Raw genomic sequence first — 12659 nt, 5'->3', positions numbered from 1 at the left:
AGTATGTTATAGGATGTACATTAACACAGGTGTGGTTGTGGTTGGCCGCTTAATCTAACATACATTTAAAAGCGTGCCACAGGTACATATGCATTGCTCACTGGGTATGGGCCAATTACACACAGGTTTCCCCATCTTCCAACCATCTATCCCAAATCTTGGAATATTTTTGCGTAGACCCTCTATGCGTATAAATCAGCTTCTTGAAGGGCAATGTATCATTAACTGCTTTTTTCCATAACTGTACTGTGGGGGGCACATTTTGCATCCATCTCTGGGCTATCACTTTACGGGCTAGAAATAATGTCTCAAAAATGAAGATTTTGTGATATTTATCCACCTCTACGTCTGGCAGTAGCCCCAAAACACACAACCTGGGGTCCAGTACCAATGGGGATCCCAGGTTATCGTGAAGGAAGCGGACAACCTGTGTGCAATATGCCTGGACATATGGGCAGCTCCACATGAGATGGTTAAAACGAGCCTGGGTCAGCTCTACATAAGCGACACACCGGGTCTGGCGTGTGTTGAAATTTTGCCAATCTGATCGGCGTAAAGTACAGTTGAGTCAGTCTATCTGACAACTTGGGGGACACTGTCTTGGTTCCCTCTAGAATCTCATCCCAGTCAGCATTATCTATGGGAACCAAGTCCGTCTCCCACGCAGTTTTGGCCCTGTGAGTGATAGCAACTGCCTCCCGTTGTCTGATTGTGCAATATAGGTGCGATATAAGCCTAGAGGGGTCATCTCCCAGAACTATATCCAACACATGAGGGGTTCCATCCCTATATCCAGGCTTGGCAGCTGGGTTCTGAGTGCGTGCTATTTAAATCATTTTTAAATAAACATTTTGTACAAGGTGTATACATCAAAAAGAAAAGAAAGAGGGAGAGAGAGCACCACTATTTGTGTGTAATATATTAGAACTCCCTTAAAATAAAAGTATATATTGCACCAACATGCAAAATTAATATACAAACCATCTGTCAAGTCTCCAATAGGTGGCAGTATACCAGGTTGTCAGTGGTGTTACATCAGACCCCTCTGGGTGGATGTGATGTCAGATATCAGGATTCAGGAAGTATACCAGGGAGCACAACAGGAAAAAACAGCAGTATGTAAAAATCAAGATGGCGGCTGCTGTGAGTGTGATGACATCATACATGATGGGCATGGATGTGGCAACATGTTTTTGGGGCTCCCTGCCCCAATGTCTGCTGGTCCTTCCTGGTGTGTTTCCTGGTATACTTCCTTGATTCTGGTTTCTGACATCACATCCACCTAGAGAGTCTGCTGTAACACCACTTACCACCTGGTATATTGCCACCTATTGGAGACTTGACAGATGTGCTTGAATATACATTTTACATGTGAGTGTAATATATACATTTCCTTTTTATTGAACTTACTACACTCGGGTAGTTGTGCTCTCTTTCACTCTTTATTTTCTTTTTGGTGTTTATATGTTCTGCTAGTGGGAACTATCCCAGATCCTGCATGAATAAACTTCTGATACTGCCATCATATGAACTTTGGTTATGAACTCATTGTTCCAATTTAATAATTTTTCTATTCATTTGCTATATGATTTTATTTTGTGCGTTAGAATGGTTTTGCGCCTAGGTGTGCACTTTACATACATGACAACAATAGGGTAGCAAGTGCACTTTATCCATCATAATACGAGGTGCATCCATGTTTCAGTGGTATGACCTGTAGTTCCTCTGCCTATTCGAAATCCAGCTTTTACTTGTGGTAGCTCTCGGTTTACATGCTGCTGAAGCCTAGCTTGTAGAATTTTCAGCATAACCTTGCTAGCATGTGAGATGAGTGCGATTGTTGGTTAGTTTGAAAAAATGTTGGCGCTGCCTATCTTTGGTATCGGAATGTAAACTGACCTCTTCCAGTCCTGTGGCCATTGTTGTTTTCCAAATGTGTTTGCATATTGAGTACAGCAATGTAAACACCACATGCTCAAAATGAATTTGTAGAATTCTCTGATCTATACATACAGAATCCTTTTTTTTTTTTTTGCATCTTTAATATAATGTTACCCCTTCCATACCTGTGCAGTTCTTGAATCTGTCACCTCTTTGTAAAGACTTATATCCAAGTAGTAGCCAGATTCATTTGTCAGAAACAATCGAATTGGAATCTGCTTCCCTGTTGGTGTTAAGCGGATATTTATTTTCAGTTCAGCTTGCAGGACACGCAACTTCCATAGACGGCTCCCATAGCGCATTACCATACTCCGGACAGACTCTTCAATCTGTTTGCAGAAAGTTAATATTATTGTTATACTTAATTATATTAATTAAAATGTCCAACTTTTGTTTTGCATTTAGCGGAACAGAAACAAGGACATACATAATGTAGGAGGGAACAGAAATAGAAGTACACATAACACTGTGCTTCTGTTTGCAGTTCCCTAGTGGCAAAAAAACTGTAGGATAGAGTGCAGTATACCACCTGCAAACTAGGAATAAAATGCATTCCATTTAGCTTGTATGCACTGTGTACACATCCTGAAGCTCTATCAGCTGAATTTGATTACTCAACATGTAAGTTGATGGGGGAGACCGGAATCAGTCTCTAGGGCTGCAGGATGCATGCACCAAGTTGATACCCTCATACGCTCCACACTTCTTTCCAGGGCTGTGGAGTCGGTAGATAAATGTTCCGACTCCGACTCCTCAGTTTTATGTACTTCCGACTCCGACTCCTCTGTATTAATATGCAAATGTATTTTATACATTCCTTGAGGGAAAGAAACGCAACCTACCACAGGACTACTGGCTGGGAAGCCAACAGTCTACTGTATTGCACAGTTTAAGCAAAAGACAAACACAATGAAAACAATCAAGTGGCTGGATAGTAGCAGCAGGCATAAACATCAGGAACAGGATCTTTACCAGTTCAAAAATACAAACCACATTATTTGGTTGTTTTAGAACAAAAACAAAGCTTATCTATAATGAACCAAAAACAAAATCTGTAAAACCTAGAAATGGTTTATATTAATCTTGAAATGTAGTTCTAGGCTTAGCAAATGCAAATCAATTCAATGTAGAGTTCTAAGGAAGAGAATTGCCTCTGCCAGATCCTCTTTCATAGAGGCTCTTAAGTCAGACTTTATTATTTTTAGGGCTGAAAATAATCTTTCGACACTGACTTGGGTGGGTGGCATTGCAGTAACTATTCTGGCCACATCACTAACGATCTCTGGATAAACAAGGATGGCTTCTTCAACAGTAAGTTTTGATGAGCGATCATACTTTTCAACTTCTTTTAGTGCTTTATAAAACTCCTGTTGGAATTTTTTATTTGGACACTTCCTGGTTCTCTAACATGCGTTCCCTGTAAAAGCAGAACACAACACTATGGAAAGTAGAAGTATTGCAGCTCCTAATTGTGCGCTGCGTGCCATATAGTGAAGCACATGAAAAGCGTGCTTCTTCACGGTCACTTAACGTGTTCGTTTTGCGGTTACGTGAGGCACTGCATGCATTGGTCTTTATTCTTACAGTAGAGAAGTCATTAATTATAACTTTTTGTGAATTGGGACATTTAAACTTGCTTTTTTTTTTTTTTAATTCCAATCTAAATTTAGTAGGAGTCGGAGTCGGAGTCGGTGCATTGTTTGCCGACTCCGACTCCAGGTACCCAAAATTTCCCCCGACTCCGACTCCTCGACTCCGACTCCGACTCCACAGCCCTGCTTCTTTCCTGCACATACAGTTGTATCCTTTGCATTCTTGACCTACACATACCATCATATCCTACATACTCCTCTTCTATACATACAGCGTACCTTTATATTTTCCATACTTCTCTTCTGTACATACTGCCCATAGGCATACTCTCAACATTCCTCACCTTTACAAACTGTCCACTATCATACCCTCTGCACTCCTCTTCTTCACATACTGACCACTGTCATACCCTTACCACCCTTTTACTACACAGACTACCTGCTGTCATAACCTCAATACTCCTCCCCTATGCATTGTACCCACTAAAACAGTTCTTCCAACATAATTTCTAAAAAAAATCCCACCTTGTGTGTTCTCTAACAGGCACATTTTTGATAGTTATATTTATAAAACATAAAGTAGGTATTACATACACTTCAGTTGTTGTGCCAACATATAAACCACAACTCTACACTACAGTAACTAAAATAAATTTTTAGAACATAAGAAAATTAGATTGTAATTTATGTTTACATACTAATTGTAAAATTGCTAAAATATGCCCACAAGGGAGACATTACAGAAGAGTGTTTATGGTAAATCTGAAGGAGTGATGAGACAAAAGTACAGCATATGGGGCTAGAATGTGGGTGGGAGAGAATACAGTAGGAGTAGATCCAAACCATAATCAGTGGGAGCAGAGTGGTTGGGATAAGAGAGAGAGGTGGCAGACTAGCAAAAACACAAAAAAAATTTAGGCAGGATTGTCCTATGAGCAAAAGACATGTACTGCAAACTGTAGGAAAATACACACACTCAAACTAAAGAGGAAGGGACATATACAAAAAAGAGCATGTGGTATACCTTTGAGGGATCCATGATAACAGTAGGAACAAAATTTAAGAAGATGTGGTTGCAGTCAGTGCGCACATTGGTGTTATTAAAAGCAACTTCCAGTTCATCCATAGCTTCCAGCAAGAGGCGCTCACCTTCATTCTGAAGATACTCAAATGAGGCTTCCTGTGAAGTACAAAAGGATATATACAAATTCAGTGAAACTGCACTAACACTGTGTAATTTGTACATCCTGTATGAACTAGTTGTATAGGAAAGCATACATGAATAATGAAAGAATCAACTAATTAAAAAAAAACTCAACATGAAAAAAAAAAAAACATGTAAATGCTACACATTTTGTCAGTTAAATACTCAGTTTGGTGTTTGGGAAATACAAGTTTTAATCGCATACACTGCAAGATTGTTAGAAAACTTGACTCAAAATAGCTCCTACCTTTGTAACTAGGTCAGAATGTCTGATGATTGCACGGACAAAGAATCTGTAATCTGTGACTTCAGTTCCCTCTTCGACCTTTGCAGCTCCCAAATACAGATGCATTTTGTGGTTAGAACAAGGTATAGCTGTTAAATCAAAATTCCTCATACGATTAAGCTCCAGCTGAAAGGCAAGTGCTGGTTCCAAATGCCTGTAGATTCGGTCTTCTTCAAACTTGGAAAACACACAGATTATTATCATAATTTATAAAGCACTGACATATTACAATATGCTCACAATAAAATGTGTACATAAACAAGATACAGGAGGGGAATGGGTTTAAAAAAATAAATAAATAATAAATTAAAATGTAAAGTTGTAAAAAAAAAAGAAATTGAGAAAGAAGAAGAGATAGCAAAAGCTAGAGATTAAAGATTGCTCAAGTCATTTTAGACTAAATAAACAAGAAGGAAGACTGATAGATCATTTTGAAAAGTTGGGATATAAGGGTCTTAAAGACAGCATATACACAGGTGGGGTCCATCCTATTTTAAAAGATGAGAGGTCTCTCCCAACCCTGGTATTTTCTCATTATATTTTCCATAAGATTGCATCACTAAGTTGGTGCTATCCTACCATACCTCCCAACTTTCTGAGATGGGAATGAGGGACACCTATCAGCAAAAGTATGTAGGCATAGGACACACCCCTTGCCACACCCCCTTAAAGGAGAATTGTACAAAAAAAAATAAGATTGGTTAAACCCACAAGTGCTTTTTTTACCACTACTATTTCTTTATATTGGCTTTTGGAATTTACAAATGCAGCCATTTAGAAATCAGATGAAAGGTTTAGCACTGGGAAACACTTTTTGATAGATAAAAAGTGCATTTTATATACATCTGTATAGATCAGACCAAAATGAGGGACAAATGAGGAGAATGAGGGACAGAGGGACATTGCTCCAAATCAGGGACAGTCCCTCGAAATCAGGGACAGTTGGGAGGTATGTCCTACATATATGTTGGGAATCCTGGAGATGTTTTTTACAGCACTTTCCCCGATATATTCCTAGCCGCCACTTAGAACACTTTTTTGTACATGCTCTGCTTTGTTGAGCTACTTGTGTAGCTCTGATGCTGCGTATGTTACCAGCAGAACTATGTAATTGTATTTTTGCAGTACTCTTGTTTTGGTATGTATAATGCAACCTCTGGTTCAATAAAGGAATTACAAGAAAAAAAAAAGATTAGTGGAAAATGAATATAAAAAAACGGTGTAATGGAATGGAATCATCCTTTTTTATTGCACTTAAAAGGCACAAAAAAAAAACCCTTACCTTGTTTCTTGCACGGAAAGTGAAAAATTTGGGGAATTCCCTCTGAAAGAAAATAAAAATAATGATATATAGATTTCACAATAATAAATGTGGTCATTAAATACATCACTTTAAAGTAATTTAGGTTCCCCAAAACCAAATATTTGAAAATGGGTTCAATATTAAATAAAAACTTGACTCCTGCTGCATACAGTTATAAGTAACATGTAATATTTTCACCTTCCTAAGCAAAAGGAAACTACGTATATTCTAAAATCTACACTGCCCCCTGCCTTATCAAAAACCCCATGACATAATATAAATCCCCCATCACAAAGACATCTTCCTCTCCTTGATGCAGCAGTCCGGCAAGAGCCATTTATTGTTTACAGCGTGTGCTATTCCAGCTGAGTTCTGATATTCTGAACATGTGGCTGTCCTAGTGATAAAGAATTCTGGCTGTCCAGGCATCATATGCAAAGCTTAACACAGAGAAAGATATTATTTTCTGATGCCGCGTACACACGAACATTTTTCGGCATGGAAAAAAAACGACGTTTTTAAAAATGTCATTTAAAATGATCGTGTGTGGGCTGCACATCGTTTTTCATCTTCTGAAAAACGCCCCAAAAAAATTCGAACATGCTGCATTTTTTAACGTCGTTTTAAACTATGTCGTTTTTTTTGGGGTTGTAAAATATGATCGTGGGCTAAAATGATGTTTTAAACCTGCGCATGCTCAGAAGCGAGTTATGAAACGGTGAGCGCTCGTTCTGGTAAAACTACCGTTCATAATGGAGTAAGCACATTCATCACGCTGTAACAGACAGAAAAGCGTGAATCGTCTTTTACTAACAAGGAATCAGCTAAAGCAGCCCAAAGGCGAATATAACTTCCCCTTTTAGGGGGCCGTCGTACTTGTTGTACGTCACCGTGCTTTGTTCATCATTTTTTTTAAAACAATGGTGTGTGGGCAACGTCGTTTTTAATTATGAAGTTGGAAAAACGTCGTTTTTTGGACATGCTGAAAAACAACTTTTTATTCTTGCCGAAAAATGATCGTGTGTACGCAGCATAAGGCCTGGACTGGCGGCGCCGAGTCATGGCACCGCAGGCTGTAAACGAGATACGACAGTGATAAGAATAGGAAATCTGTATTGTAGGTCTTATAGTCTATGTACAAATGTGGTTAAGAAGATACTCTTTAAAGCTGAAGTTCATATGCTTATATTTTGCCATCCCCGGTTCCTCCTTCCCCCCTCATCAACATGCTAACAAAATTATTACATACCTTATTTTAGAACCAGTAACACCCAGGGCCCAAATTGCTGCTAAGGGAATGATCAGACCATGAAGGCCCCACACTATTTAAACACTGATCAGTTTAGAACATAATGCACTCTAGTGTATAGACAAAACAGCGCACACACATTTTAACCAATGACCCAGAGATGATCATTTGCAAATGTTTTCATACCGTACAGTCTTAGATTACTGTACCAAAACCAGTTGTACTCTACAGCAAATTGCCTGCTATGATAACAGATTCATTTAATCAAATGGATTATTAAGAACCACAACAGTGCAAAAGAAGAAAACCCATAATAATTTTACTTTGCCTACAGCTGTAAATATGTAAGTCTACAAGCAAAAATACTTTAATAGAAAGATGGCAGACCCTATATAAAACCTCAAAACCACAGTCAACAATAAAAAGGTCTATGTAACCAAATCTGTATTTTAATAAGTAAATTCCCCTTATACTTTTAAAGATAAAAGTAAAGTAACATTTGGCTATAAAGAGACAACATGTCATTAACACGTTTTGTATTTAATGTAAAGTGTAACTAAAAGGCTAAAGTGTTTTTTGTTTTTCTTGATTTTGGACCGAGTAATGGAAAATAACAACCCTGGTCAGTGTTTTGGTGTTTTTTTTGGCCTCTGGGAGATTTCCCTTCACTTCCTGTCCCATAGTCAAAATAGTTAGAGAGTGGAAATCCCTCTTAAACTGTAATCTCGATGTGTCACCCAGGTCCCCATTGAAAGATTTAACCTGTATTAGTGTTCTGATGTCGACACAAGATTTGGGATTTTCTTTTACTTTCACTTTTGATAATAACTGTTAACAGGACCAATAGAGAGAATGAATATCCCGAATGCAGGGGTGCCCAACCAGTGGCCCGCAAAGCCCTCTGATGTGGCCCTCAAGCTCCTGCTCTGGGATGGCAGGTTGGCAAGCCCAGATCACAGGTTGCCAACCTGCCATCCCAGAGCAGCAGTTTTGTGAATAAAGCCGCTGGTAGAGGAAAAAAGCATTGAGCCATAGACTTCTGTTATTACCTGTGGGTTTGTTGCGCTTTCAGAAAGTGCACAACACCTGCAGGATATAACAGAAATTTACGTCAAAGTGCAGCTAACTCGCAGAAAATCTACAGGTGCGCTATGCTGCACCCGCGGTTTGGGCAAATCACAGTGCATCAGTGTAAAAGCAGCCTTAGACCCCTTTCACGTGATCGGTCCGATCCAATCGGACTTAATATTTACCTCTATGGAGCAGCAGATATAAACAGACTTGTGTCCGTTTACACCTGCCTACCTAAAACAAATTAGAAAGGTATCTGCCCACTTCCATCTGGGCGAATCGGATTGGATCAGAGGGCCCATAGAGTAGAGTGGGCTGTGTCCGTGGACACGGACCTGTCATCCTCCTGCTCTGCTCATTGTGGCCCGAGACCAGTTACTAATTCGCTTAAGTGGCCCTTGTTCTTCAAAAGGTCGGGCACCCCTGCCCTAATGAAAGGCACAGTCAGCAATAAATTCTAATAAAAAAATTTTTTTGCCTTTAGTTGTACTTTAAGATACTTTAAGATACATAGCACATGTAAAAGAGATCAGCCTGATGTAAATAACCTTATCAATATGCGTTAATGTTTAATCACTTCAGCTCCGTCTTTATCCCCCTTCATGACCAGGCCATTTTTTGTGATATGGCACTGTGGTCATTTAACTGAAAATTGCCCGTTTGTGCAACACTGTACCCAAATTAAAATGTATGTCCTTTTTTTTCTGACAAATAGAGCTTTCTTTTGGTGGCATTTTATCACATCTGCGGTTTTTATTTTTTTGCACTATAAACATAAAATACTGAAAAAAAATATATATATATTTTTGAAAAGATATAATAAAATATTTACCAAAATGTGAGGAGTGTACTCACTTTTGTGAGATACCGTGTGTGTATGTATATATATATATATATATATATATATATATATATATATATATATATATATATACACACACATACATACACACTGTATTTATCAGTGTATAACACGCACCCTAACTTTAATAGGAAAGTTTCAGGTAAAAAAAATTCTACAGCCTCCTGCGTATAACACAGTTTACCCTCTATTTTCAGGATAAAAAGATGAGTGTTATACGCCAATAAATACAGTATATATATATATATATATATATATATATATATATATATATATATATATATATATATATCAGCAAGTAAATGAAATGTGTAACAATGACGCAAATGTAAATTTGCATTCACTTATTTAGGATATATGGTTAATTTAGGATTTTTATTATATGAACAATTAAATTATTCTTGCTTTTTTGAAAAAAAGACTTGCTGAAACAAGAAATTACGAATCATCGTAATAAATCAAATGCCTTCTGCTAACACTCTAGTTAAACTAGAGCACACGTCATCAGATGGCCTCATCATCTAAAACCCAGCTGACAGATTTTTACACTTATTCTTTTAAACTTTAATGGTTTACTTTTGGGACACCAAAGAAGAGAACAGTTGTGACTTGGTAAGTCGGGGTAAACTTTTTCTAAAATAGCCTGTCAGCTAGGGATCCTCCCACAAAACATAAGACTGCCAAGGAATGCTTTGCATCCAATGCTACAGAAACATTCAAATAAAGTTAAAGCAATCTGAAAAGGCTTTACCAAAAATCTGTTGCAATAATACCATTAGCGGCATTTGCGGGTATGCTACAGTCCATTTCCCACATGACTATTTTTGATTTACTCGCACATGGACATATTAATGAAAGGGGGAATGAATGTTTTATGATTTCAGCACAGTTGTGTAGTTCTTGCGATTTTCTCTTATCAGTACAAAGAAAATTTAAATGTGTGGGTATTATGCTACACTAAATTTGTCAAGTTCAGTCTGGCAAATCCTATTATCTCAAATGAAAGTTTTCTATTAATTCCCAAAGTCCTGTCCGCTTTGCACATGTTATCAATGAGTTACTCATGATTGGTGTAATTAACTCCTTGTTACTGTAAGAAAATTGCCTTGCTTTGCATTGCATTGCTCTGCCATTTACCAACAATTTTCAAAAATAAGGATCATGTCTGCACATTAAAATTCCTTATCTGGAAAAAAAAATCCTTATCAAATGGGGAGGTATCACATGATTGATAAGTGTACTATTTAATAAAAAATATTAAATATCCAGACCACACTGTCAACACTAACTACACATTTATACCCCACACACACAGTGCCTTGAAAAAGTATTCAAACCCCTTGACATTTTCTATATTTTGTCATGTTACAACCAAAAAGGTAAATGTATTTTATCTGGATTTTATGTGATAGACCAACACAAAGTGGCACAAAATTGTAAAACATTTTGAAAACCATTTATCATTTTCCTTCCACTTCACAAATAAATATTTGAAAAGTGTGGCTTGAATTTGTATTCTCTTACTCTAAAGCCTCGTACACACGATCAATCCAATCCGATGAGAACGGTCTGAAGGACCGTTGTCATAGGTTAACCAATGAAGCTGACTGATGGTCCGTCACGCCTACACACCATCAGTTAAAAAAAGATCGTGTCAGAACGCGGTGACGTAAAACACGACGTGCTAAAAAAATGAAGTTCAATGCTTCCAAGCATGCGTCGACTTGATTCTGAGCATGCATGGATTTTTAACCGATGGTCGTGCCTACTAACAATCGGTTTTGACCTATCGGTTAGGAATCCATAGGTTAATTTTAAAGCAAGTTGGCTTTTTTTAACCTATGGTTAAATAACCTATGGGGCCCACACACGATCGGTTTTGACCGATGAAAACGGTCCATCAGACCGTTGTCCTCTGGTTAACCTATCGTGTGTACGAGGCCTGATACCCCTAAATAAAATCGAGTGGAACCAATTGCCTTCAGAAGTCATCTAATTAGTCCACCTGTGTGTAATTTAATATCAGTATAAATACAGCTGTTCTGTGAAGTCCTCAGAGGTTTGTTAGAGAACCTTCATAAACAAATAGCATCATGAAGGCCAAGGAACACACCAGACAGGTCAGGGATAAAGTTGTGGAGAAGTTTAAAGCAGGTTTAGGTTATTAAACAAAATACCCCAAGTTTTGAATATCTCATGAAGCACTGAATCCACCACTCGAAAATGGAAAGAGTATGGCACAGCTGCAAACCTACCAAGACATGGCCGTCCACCTGAACTACCAGGCAGGGCAAGGAGAGCATTAATCAGAGAAGCAGCCAAGAGACCCATGGTAACTCTGGAGGAGCTGCAGAGATCCACAGCTCAGGTGGGAGAATCTGTTTACATTAATCGTGCACTCCACAAATCCGACCTTTATGGCAAGAAGAAAGCCATAAAAAGTCCCATTTGCAGTTTGTGAGAAGCCATGTGGGGGACACAGCAAACATGTGGAAGAAGGTCCTCTGGTCAGATGAGACCAAAATTTTACTTTTTGACCGAAAAGATAAAATGCTATGTATGGCAGAAAACTAACACTGCACATCACACCGTGCCAAATGCAGCTGGAATATGCAAACTGCAACCTGCATAGGTGTGAACCAGGCCTAAACATACATCCAGAGCTACAATGGCTCGCATCCAATTTGACAGAGCTTGAGCTATTTTTCAAAGAAAAATGGGCAAATATTTTACTCTCCAGATGTACAAAAGCTGGTAGAGAATCCCCAAAAAGACTTGCAGCTGTAATTGCAGCGAAAGGTGATTCTGCAAAGTATTGACTCAAATACACTTTCAGATTTTTTTATTTATTTTTTAATGAAAACCATTTATCATTTTCCTTCCACTTCACAAGTATGTGCCACTTTGTGTTAGTCTATCACATAAAATCTCAATAAAATACATTTACGTTTTTGATTGTAACATGACAAAATGTGGAAAATTTCAAGGGGTACGAATAATTTTTCAAGGCACTGTACCTTGTATGCATATAAAAACAAAGCATTCTCTTTCATCTTTCACCTTTGGCATACATTACTTTCTAGTTACCCCCAACACTGAACACCATAAAATATTATGTAATGAAGATGCTGTATGAATGTTCACAGTGATA

The 12659-nt window shown here is 38.1% G+C and overlaps 1 protein-coding gene across 3 annotated transcripts in view; it reads right to left on the bottom strand.

Annotated features, from left to right (window-relative positions):
• The window catches only part of ACACA (acetyl-CoA carboxylase alpha), a 510335-nt gene that overhangs the window by 208482 nt on the left and 289194 nt on the right, over nucleotides 1–12659 (bottom strand). For all 3 annotated transcript variants that reach the window (XM_040337823.1, XM_040337822.1, XM_040337824.1), the window contains 4 exons: nucleotides 6306–6347; nucleotides 4985–5200; nucleotides 4558–4713; nucleotides 2067–2270 (listed from right to left, as the gene is read on the bottom strand). In XM_040337823.1, coding sequence (XP_040193757.1) covers nucleotides 2067–2270; nucleotides 4558–4713; nucleotides 4985–5200; nucleotides 6306–6347 — 618 coding nt within the window. The remainder of the gene's footprint in view (nucleotides 1–2066; nucleotides 2271–4557; nucleotides 4714–4984; nucleotides 5201–6305; nucleotides 6348–12659) is intronic.

This window comes from Rana temporaria, chromosome 2 (assembly GCF_905171775.1).
Source record: "Rana temporaria chromosome 2, aRanTem1.1, whole genome shotgun sequence".
Lineage (NCBI taxonomy): Eukaryota > Metazoa > Chordata > Amphibia > Anura > Ranidae > Rana > Rana temporaria.
Note: the sequence above shows the minus strand (reverse complement) of the source record. Positions and strands in the feature narration are given on the sequence as shown.